The 14,622-nt window shown below is 45.6% G+C and overlaps 1 protein-coding gene across 17 annotated transcripts in view; it reads left to right on the top strand.

The window, feature by feature from the left end:
- ARHGAP32 (Rho GTPase activating protein 32) overlaps nucleotides 1-14,622 on the top strand; it is a 216,154-nt gene that overhangs the window by 194,516 nt on the left and 7,016 nt on the right. For 11 of the 17 annotated variants that reach the window (XM_069949113.1, XM_069949108.1, XM_069949109.1 and 8 more), the window contains 10 exons: nucleotides 3,990-4,139; nucleotides 6,561-6,663; nucleotides 6,746-6,890; nucleotides 7,295-7,377; nucleotides 7,864-7,992; nucleotides 8,535-8,680; nucleotides 10,119-10,320; nucleotides 11,673-11,830; nucleotides 12,116-12,190; nucleotides 13,431-14,405. In XM_069949113.1, coding sequence (XP_069805214.1) covers nucleotides 3,990-4,139; nucleotides 6,561-6,663; nucleotides 6,746-6,890; nucleotides 7,295-7,377; nucleotides 7,864-7,992; nucleotides 8,535-8,680; nucleotides 10,119-10,320; nucleotides 11,673-11,830; nucleotides 12,116-12,190; nucleotides 13,431-14,405 — 2,166 coding nt within the window. Of the gene's footprint in view, nucleotides 1-286; nucleotides 596-3,989; nucleotides 4,140-6,560; nucleotides 6,664-6,745; nucleotides 6,891-7,294; nucleotides 7,378-7,863; nucleotides 7,993-8,534; nucleotides 8,681-10,118; nucleotides 10,321-11,672; nucleotides 11,831-12,115; nucleotides 12,191-13,430; nucleotides 14,406-14,622 lie in introns of those variants that run through there. The other 6 variants (XM_069949102.1, XM_069949106.1, XM_069949103.1 and 3 more) reach the window with 3 other exon arrangements.

Here is a 14,622-nt window from a genome sequence, read left to right as displayed (position 1 = left end):
GGTAGGAATGTCAGGCATTTGTGATCAGGACAATACACAGGAGGCACAGACACATCTGAGCCTCTGTCCTCGCTCCATAAAACCTGCAGATTAATATGTGGGCTCGGTCTCATTGATGTTACAGTGCTCCTCTGTGTTCTTTCCATGCGGTGGGGAGGGGGTGGGGTGTGCGGGAAGGACAGTTCCAGACAGCACAGGGGTGGGGGTGGTTCCAGACATTGCACCTGGTAAAAAAAAAAAGTCACTAAAGAAAGTCAGAAGCCTGAAACGGAGGTGTGACTGGAGCAGGGGCAGAGGAGGAGCGAGCACCTGGGCTGAGTGCAGCAGAAACAGGGAAATGCTGTGCAAATGATAGCAGAGTCAGGACAGGAGGAGCGGCTGTGCGGGGACTGCAGAATCTGGCCAACCTCCAGGAGGTCTGTGCTGCTTATGAGCCTGAGTACCTGGGTGCGGTGTAGATGAGTGTGGGCCCCTAAGAGTCATCCAGTGTCTGGGGAGAGTCAGGCAGTTCACCTCCAGAAGGAAAGCCAATGTTGCATGTGTGTGCTGTACACCAGGCTGCTTCACCTGTGGGACTCTGCTCACAAAGAACCAGGTAAGACACAATCTCCTGTGTATGACTGCAATCTCCAGGCCTCTGTGTATGATCATCATATCATATCAATGGGAAAAAAAGCACAGAAAAAAAAAACCCTAAAGCTTATCAGCAGAATGGAAGAAGAGGCCTGAGAGTGAGTGGGCACAGGAGCTGAGATCTGTAAGAAAGTCTCTGCTGTAAAGTTTATCTAGGATCCTTATAATTCTGAGGTCTCTCCCTCTGACGCTTGTCAGTTCTGAGGACAATGCTGGTTCCTCTGACACCATATATCTATGGGCAGAAATAATATAAGGGTGGACTGGATGGGCCAAGCGGTCATTCACTGCCGACAATCTTCTATGTTTCTCTTTTAGGGTACAAACACACACACCGTATACGCAGCAGATAGGCAGCAGATTAGATCTAAATAACTGAACACAGCATCAAATCTGCTGCGTATACGGTGTGTGTGTTTGTACCCTTAGGGGAATTCATCAGTTTATAACACTTTCTTGGTATAAATTGTGCTAAAATTCTGGCACACAAGGTTTTGTGTGATACTTTTATGCCAGTTTTCAATTTGTGTTCAAAAATGCTGCATGTTGGTCTAGTGACTACGAGACCTTTTATCATCCTGTGAAAGCTCAAATCTTTTGAGCCCAGAATAGACCATAATGAAAAATTATCAAAAAAAAAAGTTTGTTCAATATGACAGATTTCTGGCAGATTTATTACTGACCAGAATGATAAAAATGTCTAAAATGAGGTCAGACAGTCTTAAAGAAAGATGGCGCATACATTCCATTCTCTGTATAGATGAGGGCAAAACATTCCCGTCTTGTAGAGGCGCAGGCTGGGAGAGGCCATCCTAATATTATACTATATGACTGTGTGCTGTGTGGATTTGTATCCGGCCAGTCTTCACCCTTTATTCCATTATATTTAGACGCTGTTGAGCTTGGAATGTGATTGTATTCACGAGTTGAGCACTAGAATTGACAATGATAGGCGCTGGGCATGTGGGTGCACTACAGCGAGTGCAGTCTCCATAGTAGGGAGCAGTGATCACCCATCCCCTGACGTGGCTGTGTCAGGCTCTACCACCACCTTCTGTATTTGTTGTGGTGAGCACTTTGTGCTGGCTCCTGAGGTGCCAGCTACTGCCAAGCTTCTATGATAGCAGCTACTGGCAGAGATACTTGGGGGGCACTCAGAATGTGTTTTGTCATAGGGACTTTAATCAGGTATGGGGAATCTTTGGCTCTCTAGCTGTCGAAAAACTACACTTCCCACTGTGCCTGGGCAGCCAAAGTGTTAGCTATGGTTGTCCAGGCATGATGGGAATTGTAGTTTTGCAACAGCCATTGGGCCCAAGGTTCCCCATCCCTGTCGTAAATTAACCTAAAGCCCCCCATTACATGCGGCGGCAGCGAGCGGGTGAGAGCCGCTATAGCAGCTGTCTGCTGCCGCCGCTCCTGTCGTTTGTCTTTCAATATGTTGAAAGACAAACTTCTACAACGATCAGCCGGCTGTTCGTTGCGTTCTATTACACTGGACGATTATCGTCTGATAATCGTTCCGTATAATAGGGCCTTAAGAAACCTGAAGCAGATTGTTCAGAATTTTGATATTTTTATAGCGTATCCAAGGGGGCAGATTTAATTTACTCCAACCCCACCCATGTTTGTTACTCAATCAGCCAAAAAGTGGCAGAACATGTGTAGTTTGTATCATGATGCATCCAAATACCTGATGGGAGACATATGTATTCCCTATACCTATAAATTGCACAGATACAGGGCTGCAGTTACTTTGTGTTTGCAGTGCGGCCACCCTTTTCCATAAGCTGCCATCTAATCTTGTGTGGTCAGTGTCCGTCTGAGTCATGTGACTATTTAGTCAGGTGATGAGCAGCGTCATTACATAAGCATCAAGGACGGGAGCTTCCCGGCATTAAGCCTGCTTACACATTCTGCAGAAAACAACCATCAGAGATTTGCAAGGCGATAAGAATACAAGGCACCATGGTGTAATGTTGTGGACACGTGGCATCAGGCCAGTTCTAATCCTGAAAATTATTATGTAAAAATAATGTTCAAGATAAGAGAAAATGCGTAATACACTGTAGACAAACCCAAAAGATGTAGCAGTGCTCTGCCGGCATCAAAATGTATGTATGTAGACACTGAATATATGGATTTTCCTGAATTGTATTCCTGGCAAATGTACTATACATATACATTTGAAGGTCATAGGGTACAGTTGACCTTTAATACAGGGGTCCATACACTAAGCCAGGGGTAGGAAACCTTGGCTCACCAGCTGTTGCAAAACTACAACTCCCATCAGGCCTGGACAGCCAAAGCTAAAGCTCCAGGCAATGTGGGAGTTGTAGTTTTTAACAGCTGGAGACCCAAAGTTTCCTATTTCCTGCACAAAGCAGACACCCATCTGCTGGGCCTAGGATATAGAATTTGGGATATAGGAACCAATGATATACTCTGCTGTAATCAATCCTGGAAAAGGGAGCAGTATAACCAAAATGGAGACGGCCCCGGTCCACAGTGGGGAAAAAAAACATCCTAACATTTACACGTTGCACTTGAGGTTTACCACAAATTATCGCAGTTTACTAGTAAAAACAATGTTCTTCACCTGTACTTGTCACAGACTTCAGTGTACAGAGTGCTACCATAATGCAGCCTCAGAAGGTAAAATAAAAGTGAGCTGCATGGTTATCCTCTTTCCATTTGTCCAGGGAGGTAAGGAATAGATCAGGGATGGAGAACCTTCGGCCCTCCAGCTGTTGCAAAACTACAATTTTCATCATGCCTGGACAGCCAAAGTGTTAGCTGTGGCTGTCCAGGTATGATGGGAATTGTCATCATTATATTCCAGAGCATCTGAATATTACATATTGTGAGGACATGTGACTTGCAGGTCGGCTGCATGATTTAATCTGTCAATATCACTATGGCTGCTTGTGTGTCAGCTTATGCATACAGTGGTCTATCTGTGCAGTGCTGCATTTGACCCATCCGTGATACATGGTAACACACTTATTATGTTGGTCTCCTCATCATAGTAATTGTTGGTGACATGCTCTGGGCGCCCCTGCCTTCTGTGCATTGTATGCAGACTGAGATTTGGGCAGTGAATGAGTTTGGCGGCTCTGAATAGCGGGTTGTCTTCCTCCATGTGCAGCGCTGTGTGCGGCCAGCAGAGACATCCCGAATTCAGCCCAATAATGAGATGCGCGGGGTCCTCAGCTCTGCAATCATTGACTCTTTATAAACTGATCCATAATGGGGATGTTGTCCATTCATCTGCACAATGTCTGTCTGTGTCCGTAACAGTCGTGGACAATTGTGTTTGTTTTTTAACTAAAGCAGATTTCATACTTTGTGTGCAGTGTCCCGGAAACACGGCAAGCTCATCACATTCCTCAGGACCTTCATGAAGTCCAGACCCAGCAAGCAGAAGCTGAAGCAGCGAGGGATCCTGAGGGAACGTGTGTTCGGGTGCGACCTCGGAGAGCATCTACTGAACTCTGGCCAGGATGGTAAGAACAACTGGGGGTAGTAATAGCTGCACATCCCAAGCACTGGCTGATATTGATGCTTTCCCTCCCCATCTGTGTTTTTACCCTGTTCAGTGTACATGATGAACAGGTTGGGCTGGAATGTTGATGGGACAACACTCATATTACTAGCTCTCGCATGCCCCGAGAGCCTTTGGTGCATCCTGTTCCTGTACCTCTGACTCCGCTGTTGCAAAACTACAGCTCCCACCTGACGGCTTCTGTCAGCACATGATGAGAGCTGTAGTTTTGCAACAGCTGTAGAACACTGGGGTAGAGACTTTTTATTCAAGGATTAAGCTTTACTCCAGGAGGTTGGGCGAGCTCTGTGCATTTCATTTTCAGCTTCTTTATAATTTGAGTATAAATAGGACCCAACAGGCACATTGCGTTGAATGGCTCAGCGGTTTTAGGCGCTATACAAGATACAGTGCGAGAATTGTATGTAACCTGAGCTAACGCAAAGTAATAGAATAACAGGTGGGGGGAGGGGCGGCGGAGTAAGGATAATGGAGTAATGGAATTCTGCACACCCTGAGGTGTCAGCTGCTCATTCACTAAGTGGATTTAGAAGAAGTCTGGTGCTTTTCCTACCAGAAATTGTTCCTATAATTAGTAATATTGAAGACTTGTTAATCTTTGGGTGTAATAAAGCTGTCACTTAAAGGAGACTGAGACGTCAAGCTATTGCAGTCTTTCTTGGACATGTTTATATATATATATATATATATATATATATATATATATGGAGGCTCTGTTATTTGGTCACTGCATAGTCCGAGTCTGCAACCATCATAGAGAGAAATGGTGTGTGATGTGGCCAGAACTATGGAGGAAGAGCTGTAAGAAGCTGTGTACACCTAAAGCTGCACGTGTCAGCCATAATTACAGGGCAGAGCTGCCTGGGATGGGGTGTGACCCCTGGGAAGAAGCACCGGGTGCTTTAAGTAGGGACATGCAGAAAACCTGAAACCAGGTGTGAGAGTTACACCTGGAAAAAAAGCGTCTCCTCCTGTCGCCAGTATTGTCAGGCTGGCGCTCGGCTTCTCTCATTCCTGGGTGATGGTGAGGATGGAAGGGAAGTGCTTTGTACCTTGATGCATTGCCACCTGTCACAGTCTGCAGCTGACAGGGAGGAGGGCAGGGGCACTGTTTATCCTGTTCTCTGCAGAATTGTCCTCAGGGTAATGGGAGAAGTTCTGACATGTTACATGCACATCACCTCCTGTCACCTGCTGATGACAGCCATAGACCTGCTACTGTGTATGTAAATGTACAAGTGAACACTGAGCAACAGGTGCAGCCTCTACATTCAACTTTTAGTTTTAAAGGGGTTGTTCAGTGAAAATCTTTTTCTTTCAGATCAGCTGCTTTCAGAAAGTTATATAGATTTGTAATTTACTTCTATTAAAAAATCTCAAGTCTTCCCGTACTTATTACATGCTGTATGTCATTTCCTGTATGAAATATAGTAGCTAATAAGTACGTGAGGACTTCAGATTTTTTAATAGAAGTAAATTACAAATCTATATAACTTTCTGATATCAGTTGATTTGAAAGAAAAAGATTTTTGCTGGATAACCACCCCTTTAAGGTCCTTTTACAATCTTTGGCCAATTTTGTGTGACCATTTAAATACATTGCTATCAGTCGTACATCCCCTGTTTACACACAGAGTTGTGTGGCCAGTAAACAATGATTTATAGGGCCACTCAAAAGATGCAATCAGCCGATGAATGGCCATTTTCACCACTCCTTGGCACTTTTACATGGGCCGATTATCAGCAGAATAAGCACTTTTAGTATTGTTCTTTGCTGATAATTGACCCACGTAAAGGGCCCTTAGTTGTCAAATGTTTTGTCAGAAAAAAAACCTCTTATAGGTATGTATGCAGTCTTGTATGAGCAGTACATGACCGGAGATAAACCTGAGGCTTACTGGGGAGAATTGAGCCAACAGTGATAACATGGGACCTGCTTGGCCTCCATTGCAGGCAGATATATATATACTCCGATGCAGACTACAGAGCTTATTTTTATTGAAAACAATGGCGTGCATTTTGTACACCTTTATTTGATGTGGAAGATGCCTGTGGGAACGTCTCTGCTCCAGGTTGCCCTTGCTAGACGCAATAGGAGATAAGTGTGTCCCTAAAAATCTCATTGTCACTAACTGTAATCCCTGGGTGAAAAATGAAAGTCTCCAGGAAATATAGAGAAGACATCGGCATATTATTCCATTGAGGCAAAGAGAGATGAAAGAAAAGATAATTATCCTTCTAATGATTTCATTGTTGCTTACTTTTATGGCTGAAGAGGGAAGATCCTCAGATAATTTTCTGCAAAAAGCCAGGAAATTGCTGTTTGCCTTCTAATGTGTTCCTCCTACTTTCCCCTATTCAGTCCCCCAGGTCCTCCGGAGCTGCACAGAGTTTATAGAGAAGCATGGAATTGTGGATGGAATCTATCGCCTTTCTGGGATCGCCTCCAATATTCAGAAGTTACGGTCCGTTCACGTTCCTGTGTAACATGCAGAATGTGGTGGAGGCTGCAGATGATAAATTCTCCATTCTGCTTTCTCCTTCTAGACATGAGTTTGACTCCGAGCAGATCCCAGACCTCACTAAAGATGTCTACATCCAGGACATCCACTGCGTGGGTTCCCTGTGTAAGCTCTACTTCCGTGAGCTGCCCAATCCCCTCCTCACTTACCAGCTGTATGAGAAATTCTCTGTAAGTACTTCTACCTCATGTGACAACAAACATAGCTGTATGTCCTTTTGTCACCAAAAATATCACTATATCTTTATGTACTAGATATGTAGATAGGTAATGAGTGGCCTCCGCCTGTACTGCAATATGGACAGTGTTACGGTTTTATACCCCCTACAGGGGGACACAACTCTTCCTGGGGACCTCCCTTATATTCTATGTATACTCCTCAGTATTACTGTAGGCCTATCTGTAATTTACTGACTTCTACATTGTGTTCCTCAGAAAAGAATGCTCCCCATTGCTCTGATCTCATCTTAGTATAGTAAGGGCTTCATTGATAGGGCTCCTCCAGTCTAGGGTTTGTTAGCTCGTTTTGTGTCACTGTTTTTAATCATTTTTGTTTTGTTGTTTCTCACACACAGGACGCCGTCTCTGCTGCTACAGATGAAGAACGACTTGTGAAAATCCATGATGTCATCCAGCAACTTCCTCCTCCGCATTACCGGTCAGTAAATGAATGGAAAGCATGTATTCACACATGACAGATTTACACACACACTGCCCTCATGCTGGGTATGAAAACAGCTTTGGCTTTGAAACAAGACATGGTCCTAGAATAAGTGCAGATGAAGGCCATGGAGAAGAGGCAGAACGGATGATGCTGCGTACGGCCTCAACCCCTTTCAGTGTCTCAGCTGGCCCCTTAACGTGAAGGAATGCGGGGGAGGGGGCATTCGTGATAGGACATGTCTTCTCATGGTCTGTCAGGAGATGTTGAGACTACATTGTGCTTTAGAAATACACCAAATTCCTTTGACCGGCTGGATGAATTCACCCTATTAACACCCTCTTCATCGACTTTTTTTTTTTAAGCTGGACCCTGTAAAACCATTATATTATTTTTCTAAAGGGCAGGGTCTAGAATAAGCTCATTGGGTGCTGCTCATTGGGATTGTGGATCTAGGCTGACTTGCTGTTGTGTTATTTGCAGGACACTGGAGTTTCTCATGCGCCACCTCTCCCGACTGGCAACTTACTGCTCCATCACCAATATGCACACCAAGAACTTGGCCATTGTATGGGCACCAAACCTGCTCCGGTATGGGACCCTTACTTCCCGGTATGGTACATGGCAGGATGCGGTGGGCTCTGCCTCAGAACCTTCTCCCTTCCACTGTCTTCTTCATTTCGCTCCTATACATCTATCTTTACAAGGCTCTGCTTGCAGTAGGTCTCTTGCTGGTGACACATTTTACATTATTGCTGGTGATGAGTGATTTATCGGAAGCAGCTGGTCTTTAACCATTAGCATCTGTATCAGTCCATCCAATTTGGAGGGATGTGGTTATAAGTAGGGATGGGAATCAACCCCACAGCGGATCCCACCCCAGCCAAACAATGTGATAATTACGTCTTGGCTTCTTATGATGTTTGTTTCCTTGGTATTTTGAAAAATTAATATTTAGTAATTGTTAATATAGCAGGTCAAGGATAATGCCAGCAAATCTCCTTCCTCCCAATAATGACAACAAACATTCTTATAAAACTGCACTCTGACTGATGGAAGAGGGGGAAACATCTGTGCCGTTTGTGAATCCCACCTGCTATTTGTATTCTCTGCTACTGTAGTTTTATGAATTACTTTTTTATATTTTTTTTTAGCTCAAAGCAGATTGAGTCTGCATGTTTCAGTGGGACAGCGGCCTTTATGGAGGTGCGGATCCAGTCCGTGGTTGTGGAGTTCATTCTGAACCATGTGGAGGTGCTCTTCAGCCCCAAGCTGAGCTCTGTGATACGTGATGGAGCAGGTGACTGATACAGGATATTGTATAGATCCTTACACCTACCAGTGGGTGCGGAAATGTAACCATATTATCTAGTAGTATGAACATAGATATAATATAGTATCATGTGCGTCCCTGATGCAGTTGAAACTCACAGCTGCTGCATGACAATGACTGCCCAGCTTTGCTGGTGATGTAACCAGCATCATTATGTGGGTATAGCTTAGTCTGCATAAGAACCTGATCAATACATTATTTAACTACTTTAAGGGAACCTAACACATGGAGCAAAACCCACCTTACCCTGTAATAAAGATTTGTGTACTTACCCTCTTGGTTCTCATCCAGAGTGTCACCGGGACAAATAGGGTAAGTACAAAAATCTTTATTACGGGGTAGGGTGGGTTTTGGCCTGGTCCCCCATGTGGCAGGTTCCCTTTAACTGTGTTCTAGTAAAGCAGAGCTAAACACTGCTCTGATCAGCCATTCCAGCTTGATGATGCTGTTTATTGCAGTCTGAGGTAATGAGAGGCTTGGGCTGCTGCTCTATCCCTCCCCAGTACTTTACACTACAGCTCTGCTTACCCATATTGGTTGCTGTTTACACTCTTAACTTCAAAAGCAATTTCTTCAATGATACTAAGTAATTGTCCTATGACCAGAGCTGGACTCCTTTACATAACAAAAATGTTAATAAAAAGCAGACGATTACATTACACATTTGTAGTGTTAAAGGGGTTGTCCGGCGATAAAAAATTATTCACAGAATAACACACATTACAAAGTTATACAACTTTGTAATGTATGTTATGTCTGTGAATGGCCCCCTTCCCCGTGTCCCACCACCCCCTACCCGTGTACCCGGAAGTGTGGTGCGCTATACATACCTGTCACGTGCCGACCACGGTCTCCGATCCTCAGCAGTGACGTCTTCTTCGGGCGGCCAGCGGATCTTCCCGAGTGCCGGCCGCCCTCTGCAGCGTCATCCGAAGCTCAGCCGCGATTGGCTGAGCATAACTGTGCTCAGCCAATCGCGGCTGATGACGCGGCCACGTCATCAGCCGCTCAGCCGCGATTGGCTGAGCACAGTTATGCTCAGCCAATCGCGGCTGAGCTTCGGATGACGCTGCAGAGGGCGGCCGGCACTCGGGAAGATCCGCTGGCCGCCCGAAGAAGACGTCACTGCTGAGGATCGGAGACCGTGGTCGGCACGTGACAGGTATGTATAGCGCACCACACTTCCGGGTACACGGGTAGGGGGTGGTGGGACACGGGGAAGGGGGCCATTCACAGACATAACATACATTACAAAGTTGTATAACTTTGTAATGTGTGTTATTCTGTGAATAATTTTTTATCGCCGGACAACCCCTTTAATATAGTTGATCAGGTTCCTCTATCCCTCTGCGGGTCTGAGATTAAAGGGTCAGTTATCATGTCTTACTGTTGTCCTTCCTTTCAGGCCACACTTCTCTGTCGCGGCCAAAGTCTCTCCTTGTGTCTTCACCTTCCACCAAATTGCTTAGCCTTGAAGAGGCCCAGGCACGGACACAGGCGCAAATAAACTCCCCGGTTGTAGCAGACAGTAAATACATAGAAGTGGGAGAAGGGCCGGCGGCACTGCAGGGCAAGTTTCATACAGTCATTGATTTTCCATCAGAGAGGTGAGTACAGAGCTCTAATCTGTAGTGGCTTATGGGGACTGTGAAGTGCTCCTTCTAGTGGTAGAATAAAGGAACTAACAGTAGATGCATGCTAAGAGGTGGGTTCTCAAGTTGAAGCAAGAACGCTGCGTTACAGAAACAGACTGCTGGTTTCATAGTACAGACTTCAAAATGAATCCTTAGAACTCAGTATAGACAGAATAGTTCCTTTATTTTTAGAGCACCAATTTATTTTGCAGCACTTTACATTGCTTGTCACTGCTCAGTCCCTGTCCATAGGGCTTACAATGTAAATTACACATTTGCCTCTTTCTATGTTTTGGAATGTAGGAGGAAACTTACCCATACAAATATGGGGAGAACATACAAACTCCTTGCAGATGTTGTCCTTGTGAACCCAGGATCTCAGCACTGCCGGGCAGCATTATCCACAGCCACCCACATTTTATATCCATAATGCACTTACATTTATCAATCCTTTAGGCTGTGTTCACATGTACCGCATTCAGAGTGGATTTTACACTGCGAGTCTTGCAGTAAAACCCGCTGTGATATGCAGTACAGTTATGCCCCATGCGCTCTGCATTTAACAACAAACAAGGTATTACATTACCTGCCCGCGCTCCTGTCTGCTTCTCCAGTTCCCTGACGTCCTGCTCAGCCAATCAGTGCGCTTTACTCCTGTCTTGTGAAATCTGCTGTGAATGCGGACATTTTAAATGATCACCTTTAGCATCCAGTAACATTTTTTAAAGAGCAGTATAAAGCCCCATTCACACATCACATCCATCAGATTAAAGGAACCCTATAGACACACATAGGGGGGCATTTATTTTAAGGCTAAAATGCTTTTTTATGGTGCAGATTGGCCCAATGCACATAAATATATTTGCAAACATTTTATTTGCATTGTGTCCCTCATGCCAGATGCACCAGAGGGGCGGGGAGGGGGCAGGGCGGGGGTGCAGCCGCATGGAGAGGGGGCATATGCCACATTCAACATTTTTCAGCTAGAAAAATGTCATTAAAACCTACGCCAGGTCTGAGATGGTGTAGGTTTCACTTTGTGCGCATGGAGGGGCCCCGGTGTGCACAGGACGTATGTAGAGGCATCGCGCCTCTCAAATCCTCAGAGCCTCAACACTGCAGGGATATCCGGACTTAATAAATGTCCCCTGTGGTATGTATACCAGGATATTCTCCTGACATACACGCTAAGTGGAGTGACCTGTGCCCTGATTGGTTGCTATGGCCAATATGCTAGTCCTTCACCCAGACAGTTTTGATAATTGCAATGGCTAATTTTGTATGCTGTCAGTCATCTAGTAACCTTGACTTGTTTTTTCGGTAAGAAAAAGGCCACCCCCCAAGATGAAGAAATCTCCAGTGGGAAGCTGGCGCTCCTTCTTCAACCTGGGGAAGTCCTCATCATCATCTTCCTCAATGTCAAAGAGGAAGCTGACTCGGAACCCGAGTGAACCATCTGAGATGAAGTCTATGGCATTTGCAGGTGAGGACCAGTCACTGATGGCTTTAGCTATGGCTGTGTTATGGATCAGTGATCTGGGCTGTAAGGGTCCATTTACACAGAAAGATTATTTGACAGATTATCTGACAAAGATTTGAAGCCAAAGCCAGGAATGGATTTGAAAAGAGGAAAAATCTCAGGCTTTCCTTTATGACCTGATCTCTGTTTATAGTCTGTTTCTGGCTTTGACTTCAAATCTTTGACAGATAAGCTTTCTGTGTAAATGGACCCTAAGAGCTTTATTGACTAAGGATTTCATTTCTGCAGGTGGACGAGGAGACACTGGGACCATGCGCTCAGCCAAAAGTGAAGAGTCGCTTAGTTCTCTACACGCTGCTGACGGTATGTCACCCCAGGAGTAATGTTATCTCTCAATAACCTCAGGACATACTGTTCACTCCTATTAGACACCTTTAGGCTGGGTTCACACTACGTATATTTCAGTCAGTATTGTGGTCCTCATATTGCAACCAAAACCAGGAGTGGATTAAAAACACAGAAAGGATCTGTTCACACAATGGTGAAATTGAGTGGATGGCTGCCATATAACAGTAAATAACGGCCATTATTTCAATATAACAGCCGTTGTTTTAAAATAACAGCAAATATTTGCCATTAAATGGCGGCCATCCACTCAATTTCAAAATTGTGTGAACAGATCCTTTCTGTGTTTTCAATCCACTCCTGGTTTTGGTTGCAATATGAGGACCACAATACTGACTGAAATATACGTAGTGTGAACCCAGCCTTAAAGGGAACCTGTCACTGCGGGCGCAGGCACAGAGCCCGCCCGACCCCCCCGGTGCAGCCCCCAGATACTTAGCCTTTCCGGCAAGTCCCGGTTCGGAAATCGGGACAGAGATCTCGCCGTCAGAAGCCCGGCGCGAGCTGCAGAGGGTAGTCCGATGCCCATAGAAAATGGCGGCACCATTCATTCTCTATGGGCATCGGACTCATCTCAGGTAATTTGCATACAGCACGCGCACGGCTTCGGGTGCGGATATCTGTCCCAGGACTCGCCGGAAAGGGGTAAGTATCCAGTGGCTGCACCGGGGGGTCGGGTGGGCTCTGTGCCCACGTCCCCGGTGACAGGTTCCCTTTAACACCTACCCTGGACTGAATTCAGCAATCCTCTATATCTGCAGTCTGTAGTGCCCCCTATACATCCTGTAGCCGTGTACTGCATTTTACAACAACCCTTACCTCTAGACCAGCGCTTCCTCACCCAACAGACCAAGGCAATGCCTGGGCCTCACCAGACTGACCAAGAGGATGCCGGGCCTCACCATTTGTGGTGGAAGTCCATTTAAAAGCTGAAAGTAATGCTAGGGCTATCTTTCACCCATCCCCCAAACTCTCTATACTAATAAAGTACAAAATAAATTAATAATGTTGCTAAAATGGCACTTTTTGCAAACCGCAAAAGGACTATGCAGATCATAGTTACTTTGTGAAAACTGGCTCCTCAGCTGGGCCTCACCAACAACTAGGGGGCGCCTCACACTTTGAGAAGTACTGCTGTAGACTATAAAGTGAAATGTTTACTGCGGTTGGTCTAATAATAATTGTCTTCATTTTGCAGTGGAATCAAAGCTTTTCCGTCCTCGGCGCCCTCGATCCAGCAGTGACGCTCTTTCTGCTTCATATAATGGGGATTTACTGGAAAGCTGTAACCGCTGCAACTCTTACGATAATCTGCCTCACGATCAAGACAGCGATGGGGATGAGGGACTGATTCATGTGCCTGCCATGTTATCTACACGATCTCATGAAGACGAGGATCTGAGTCCCCCCGATATAGGGGTGGCCAGTCTAGATTTTGATCCAATGTCTTTCCAGTGCAGCCCACCCAGGTTAGACAATGAGGGCCTGGATACTCATAATATCTTCCTCCTAGACTCCTCATTGAGTAGCAGCAAAGAACGGGTACAAAGTGGACCTCAAGCCTCTGCCAGTGGCCAAAACTCTGAGCCCATGTCCCCCTACCAAGAGAGAATCACCAGTCCCTTCCTGCCTGACCGTAGTCCCAGCACTGAGAAGATCTCGAAGGCCTCTTTTGCAGAAAAAGTGGTGCAAGCATTTTCACCAAAGGTGGGCCGCAAGGCACTCAGATCTCCACCGTTAACCATTTCAGAACCTGTCACTGTCTCGCTGCCTAGCCGGGTATCGGAAATGATTGGAAGTATGCAGACAAGCTGTGGAGCTTCTCAGTCCCTTGTATGGTGCAAGGATAGCGGCTCTAGAGATCTGTCAACCATTCCACCTGTTCCGTCTAGATCTCTAGACATGGGCCCTATGCACTTTTCCATATCAACCACTGCAGAATCACCCAGGACTGTGGACTCTGTTGTAACCTCTCAGTGGAACAGCCCTGTATATGAGACAGAAGACATTGCAGGAAATGTATCTCCAGGAATGCCCCATGCTGCATTTAGCACTGAGCTCTCATTTACTGGCAGCCAGGAGCTCAGCATTAGCCACACAGCTGGATCATCTCAGAACACAGAAATATCAGGAATAGAAAACACTTGTGTCCCGGGCCTGCCTACACCCCCAGGTATGTAGTAATCCACACACACAACCTGCCTGATTACTTTCTGTAATATGTTATGCAACTGTGTTATTAGGACGCTGCTAAAACGATGAAACCAGCAGGAGGCGGACGATGAAACTTCTGCACTTTGTGTAACCTTAGCGGATGCAAATTACAGTGTAGTGCTCAGTCAGAAGTCATGTAAACTGCTGTGGGAGCGGCGAGAACCAAAGAGCTGTTT

Source organism: Dendropsophus ebraccatus, chromosome 12 (assembly GCF_027789765.1).
Source record: "Dendropsophus ebraccatus isolate aDenEbr1 chromosome 12, aDenEbr1.pat, whole genome shotgun sequence".
NCBI classification, from domain to species: domain Eukaryota; kingdom Metazoa; phylum Chordata; class Amphibia; order Anura; family Hylidae; genus Dendropsophus; species Dendropsophus ebraccatus.
The sequence above is the reverse complement of the archived record's forward strand: the minus strand, read 5'-3'. Positions and strand labels throughout refer to the sequence as shown.